The sequence below is a fragment of the Schistocerca americana genome, chromosome 6, assembly GCF_021461395.2.
Source record: "Schistocerca americana isolate TAMUIC-IGC-003095 chromosome 6, iqSchAmer2.1, whole genome shotgun sequence".
NCBI classification, from domain to species: Eukaryota; Metazoa; Arthropoda; class Insecta; order Orthoptera; family Acrididae; genus Schistocerca; species Schistocerca americana.
The window spans coordinates 583,106,896-583,112,895 of record NC_060124.1 but is presented as its reverse complement, the minus strand read 5'-3'; the positions used below and the strand labels follow the sequence as shown (position 1 = coordinate 583,112,895).

The 6,000-nt window shown below is 38.5% G+C and overlaps 1 protein-coding gene across 1 annotated transcript in view; it reads left to right on the top strand.

Annotated features, from left to right (window-relative positions):
* Window positions 1–1,176: 1,176 nt before the first annotated feature.
* Window positions 1,177–6,000, top strand: part of LOC124619321 (protein DEK-like) — a 47,222-nt gene continuing 42,398 nt past the window's right edge. Inside the window, exons 1-3 of the mRNA XM_047145630.1 lie at window positions 1,177–1,309; window positions 2,017–2,236; window positions 2,354–2,520. Of these exons, the coding sequence (XP_047001586.1) occupies window positions 1,232–1,309; window positions 2,017–2,236; window positions 2,354–2,520 (465 nt within the window). The 5' untranslated portion in view covers window positions 1,177–1,231. The remainder of the gene's footprint in view (window positions 1,310–2,016; window positions 2,237–2,353; window positions 2,521–6,000) is intronic.

Sequence of the window (6,000 nt, the reverse complement as noted above, 5' to 3'; positions counted from 1 at the left end):
CATACAGTTTTTGAAGAGTGCTTCAGTGTCATTTTATAAGCACGATAGGAGTGGGCTAAACACAGAATCTTGTGGTGCACCATATTTAACGTTCCTCCTGTCTCAATTTAATCTTATTTCTGTAGTTTCATTTCCTGAGGTGACCCTCTGTTTTCTGTTGTTAAGATATGACTTTCCCAGGCAAGAATAAGACGTTTAATGCCATACTATTTTAGTTTTCCTAGGAAAACTTTATGAAAAACAATGGCCACGACAAGATCACAGAAAATTTTAAGGGGCTAATTTTTTATTGTTTTGTTTCACTTGAAATGATTTCGTGAGTACATGTAAGGTATTGCGTTCTCGGCAGAGTAGTCTATACGCAAACAAAACAGCTGTTGTTTAATAGTTGTCCTCAGAAAGATGTTTCAGTCCGTTATTCTTATGTAATCTAGTTTTCAAATTTGTCTATGATTAAATGTCAGTTGCTTTTTTCAGTTTGTGGATATTTGCGTCACTACAGTGTATGCATCAGTGTTGCAGACAATATCCATTAACTCGTCGATTGTTCACAAAGATAACTCAAATGTACGGCAACTAGCTCATCTAGTTCACGAAAAATTTGCTTTCAAGGTACGGCTTAAATTCCAGCTGACGCCCCTGACGAGGTATTAGTCCCATCCCCGATCTAGTTTCACGTTTAGAAACCACTTCGTTGACGTGCGTTGCACCAGAATAATTCTTTTTCTCAATTTTTTATGTGTCTAGTTTGTCCTCCTATCCTTTATCTTGTTTAAATATTTATTATTTTTTTAAAAATATAGTCCTCATTTGCTCAGTTTTTGCTTGTACTCAGTTGTTGTGGTTTATAAGTGGATTTCTCTAGATAACTAATTATATGAAAAACTATCGCCGAATAATGTGGGAACTTTTTTCAAACTGTTGTAGACCTAAACTTAAGTAGATTTATTCACTTGTAGTTGACAATCTTTATGGTACTCAAAATTTAATCACATGTTATTCATTAAACTTGACAATTAACGCGCGTTGAACTAGTACTGTAAATAGAGTATCTTATATTAGCAGGCTGTATTAGTGATTTCTTTAACTCCCTGTTAACCTTCATGTTTACGTAGCCCATAAATTTGTACGTGTTCTTAGGTCTCTGTCTTTCTTTCTTCATAACCAATTGCCAGTTTCGGCGGGAAGAGGAATACTTTGATTTGATTGGCGTCCGGTGTGTAGACAACGGATGCCCGCCATATTGCAAAGCGGCGTGTGCTGGAAAATGTCGGCCGAGAAAGAAAACGCGAAAACGGAGGATATGAAGGTATGTCACAGTTGCATGATAAATATGATTGTATAGGTATTGCAAACGCATAATTAATTACGCTGTAGAAATATAAGCTCACACTCTGCTTGAAGTGCTTGATGTTTAATTTCGAGCTGAAAGTTCGTTCCTGTTAATATGGCGTAGGCGGGGACGGATTGTTTATATCCAAAAACGCGGGAAGTGATTTCCTGTGTTAAGATAACCTTCTCTGCGTTGTATATGTTTCCATTGTAATGTAGGAACTCAATTGCCTTTACTGCATGTTATGAACATTTGAATTTAAGTAGCTTCAGTTTCTATGTACTGTTTAAGGTTAGAGTACGGTCTCAGGCTGCAAGTGTGTTGAGTCGTCTCCGGTTTACGCTGCTTCTGTGCAGTGAACATTCAGTAGAACTGGGCTTTTCTGTCGAAATAGAGTTGAAATTGTGTTAAATCTTTGTGTTGCGTAATAGTTTTTCCGTGCTGCGCACCCTGTCATTGTACGTATGTTTAACCAGGAATTTTGCAGGGATGTGTGTGTGTACGCCGTAACTTCTGTGCTTGTTCTAGTTACTACCATACCCCTGTTATGTTGTATGATTGGAATAGATATATTTTATCCTCTAAAATGGAGAGCCCCCTTATAGTCTTAGAATTTTTTCATTCTGTTTGCTTGAGTGATCACTGTGCTTTGCTGACTGTTCATTCTGCATCTTTATTTACAGGATGATGTGAGTGTGAAAAGTGAAGAAAAGATAGATACTAATGAAGTAAAAGTTTCAGAAGACTCGAAAGAGAAACCAGAAACTCCGAAGAAGAGAGCGGCAAAATTAAAAGATGTAAAGAAAAAAGAAGAAAGTGAAGAAGAAGAAGAAGAAGAAGAGGATGATGGTGAGGATGACGAGGATGTTGACGGAGAAAACGACAAGTCGGGGGATGAAAAAGGTATTAATACAGAATGTGTTAATGGAACTATTGTGCAGTGAAGTGTATTTATAGGGCATAATCCTTCGTACAGGCTCTTTCCCTGTATTATTTGGTGAACTGTAATCTGTTTTGTAGTTCCATTGCTGGATCAACCCCTGGAAATATCAGGTGCAAGAGAGAGGAAGAAGGTGGAAAGATTCACAGAAGAATTCAATGAGCCAAAAGAAACGAAGGCAATTGAAATACCTAAAGGCAAAGGAACCCCCCTGGGTGAAATACCAAGAACTGAGGCATTTCTCAAGGTTTGTGTTACTTGATTGAAACCCTTCATTAATTTATTCCTATGTGTTATCTTTTTGATAATTGGTATTTCATACTTTTACTGAGAATTTAGGCTAAAAGTACTCGCAGAATTAGAGGCAAACTTTGGGTACATTTGTGTTCTGCTCACGACTTGCCAAAATCTTGAATTAGTTAGGGTAAGGTATGATTCTTCTGCACTACCCATAAGGAAAATGGAAACATGATTGACAGTTGGGCATAAAAGGTGGAAATGTTATCAGTTGCAGCATCGATAGCTGTTGCAGTTCTGTGTGCAATTCATTGCCCATCAACTTGGATTACTGAATTTGCTTTGCAGGATGGCAAAGGCTGATGACTTACGTGCTCTTCTGCCATCAGGTTTATCAGGCATTCTGTTGTGTGGTGTAATGAACCAGCACAGAGAAATAAGCAACACTACGTATAAAAACCACAACAGTAAAGTAACGAGATAATTTGTCTGCAGCTGATTGTAATAACAATGACAACAGTGGATTGTGCAGAAAGAGCAGCAAAGCTTATTTTGTGGTTGGTTTGTTGTGGTAACTCTCCTGTTAACAACTAGCTGTCAGTCACTTCACTTTATTTCCTATGTAGTCTAGCTTAACACCATTTGTCTTTTTTCTTTTTCCAGTGAAGAGACCACCAATTAGGAATATCGATGTTTTTCTGACAATGCTTCTTACACCCAAACCTTCAGATGTCAGACATTCAGATTGGTACCAATTGTTGTATGTCAATAGATTATGAACCAAAACGCCGATCTTGTTTTTACTACTTGCTGTCGTCCAGTAGAATGTGTAAATGGGAATTCAAAGTATCACCAGAGCTGTGGCGCACAGGAAAGCGTATATGTGAGTAGCTGAATCATAGATCTTGTGTGGGTGAGAAGGTAGAGCTTTCGGTGATCGTACTACTGTTCCCATGTTCTAACCCCACTGGTGACAATTCTTTTTACCTATTTAAGCAAGGGAGGACATTTTACTGACATGTAAAAGGTCTTTTCAGTCTGTAGCTATGTTCTTTTGGAAATCTGTTTTCGCTTTAACTGAACATTACGCACTTATTATTGATCTTATTAGTTTGTTCGTTGTTTACTATTACTACTACTTCCGCACATATAGTGCAATTGTTTCTTTATTTTTCTGTTCTGATTGTACATTGTATGAAACTACACATATACTCCATAGGTTTACTGCTGTTAAAGAAATGAAACGAAAGCAGGCTGCCAGGAGAACATTGCTCTAAACTGCAAATGGCCCTTTTACATGTCAAACAAGTTTTCCCATATTGACACTTTCACGCATAACACAGTAAAAAAATTTGTCATTATTGAGATTTGAACCCAGTTCCCATGGTTTGAGTATCTAATGCCCTGCCAACTTCCCCATGGAAGCAATGTGTTAGTTACTCGGAGCTATGCTTTGATGAGCTCCGTAAGTCTGGTGTTGCTTTTAATTAATGCGCCCATTCTGCTGGATGACAGCACATAGTGTGATCTGAATCGAAGTTTTAGTTGATACTCTTATTGACACACAATGTTTGATGCTGATCTGAGTGTCTGACATCCAGAGGGTTGGGTGTTAGCAACGTCATCTGCCCCAACAGATTAGGGAAGGGTGGGGAAGTAAGTCAGCCTTGCCCTTTCAAAGGAACCATCCTGGTATTTGCCTGAGGCAGTTTAGGGAGATAACGGAAAACCTAAATGAGAATGGCTGGAGGGGGGGGGGGGGGGTTTGAACCATCGTCCTCCCGAATGTGAGCGCCACCTCACTCACTGTTTTGTGGTTGATGCACTTTATAAATAGGTACGCCCACTTGAAGATTAAAAGTTGTATTGTCACTAGAAGTAAAATTTTATTGTTGATAATGGCAAAAAAGAGAAGCAGAGGGTGGAACAAGATAGAAAAATGGAAGAAAGGAAAAGGGTCAGAAAAAATGAGAAAATATGTATGAAAATCATAAGACAAGGGTTATGAAGAAAGTTGTGAGTGGGTGAAAATTTTCTCACCAGGAAAGTGGCCTGTAAGATACAGGAAAAAAATTGATAAAGAATGTTGCGAAAAAGAGAGAGAATTTTAAAAACTGGATGGACAGAAAGAAGTAGACATCGAAGAAAATTTATACCACTGTGTTCGGCAAATAGAGTATTGCAGGGGATAGTGGTGAATCAGAGGGGTTTGTTGAAAAACAAACACGCAAAAAGTGAAAGAATTAAGTATAAATAAGTGGAGAGTGAGAGAGAAAATAGCTGTCAAATCTGCAAATAAATTAATGAAATGTGACTGGGAGAAGGCCCTGCAGTATAGTGAACTAGAAACAAATTGTTATCGGCAAATTTGTAAATAACAGTGGACCCATCTGTGTGAGCAAAAATCAGTACTAGAAAAGATTTAGGGCAAATTATTGGTTAATCTAGTTGGTACAAATAAGAGTGGACTAGCACATAACATAGGAAACAGATGACAGTTTGAACAAGACAGACGGCAAATAGTGATGAGGGTTCTGTAAGAACGAATGATGGCCACAAGGACTAATATATCAATGAAAATAATCAGTTCTTGAAAATATAATCTAATTGTATAGATAAAAATTGTATTTATGGATTCTTCTTTTACTGCTTGGTAGAAATACCATTAAGGTTTAATAACAAGTACATTGTTTTTGTTCTACTGGTAAAAATATGCTCACCAAGAGGTGGCAGGAGAACCTGAACATAAGAGGTATTATGTATGCAAGCATTCAGAGCCAGTGGCGGGTCGACAGAAGCGTCCGATCCAACGCGTCGGCTTTGACCCGTGACGTAAGGGTGTTGTGTGTGACGTCATGACGGCGCGGAGTTTGGTTTGAGTGTGGCTGTCTCCAGTTCCGTTTTATCTTATTTTATTTACTTTTCTGATCTGTTCGTTCTATCTCGTAAGATTTTTTAAATTTAAAAACACTTATTACTTATTTTAATTATGTTTCCTCGGGTTTCTGTTTTAGTTTATTATATTTATCTTTGATCTGTTCGTTCTATCCCGTGAGATTTTTTTTTAAGACAAAAAACACTAATCAGCTACTGAAGCATCTTTATCTTCTATGGGTTTTAGGGGTTACGACCCCTGGGGAGATGGGTCGGTATTCATGCATGGCCGTCTTCACTTACACGTTGTAGGTACGCAAGGCGTCTAAATTTGTTTATATTTAGTTTGCCCCCCACCCAAAACACCCAATTTCCCGCTCTTGTCCCGTTAGTGTCATTAGGCTTCTTGGGGAAAGTGTGTGTGTGTGTGTGTGTGTGTGTGTGTGTGTGTGTTTGTTTTTGTTTCCGCCATATTTGTGACGTCATGGGTCAAAGCAGATGGGTGGGATCGGACGCTTCCGTATTTCCCCAGTGGCTTCTTGTGGCAGGAGGATTGAAGGGGAACGAAGAGGGGTGAAGGAAAAAGACAGGTGAGTTTCAGGAAAGTCGCCCAGAA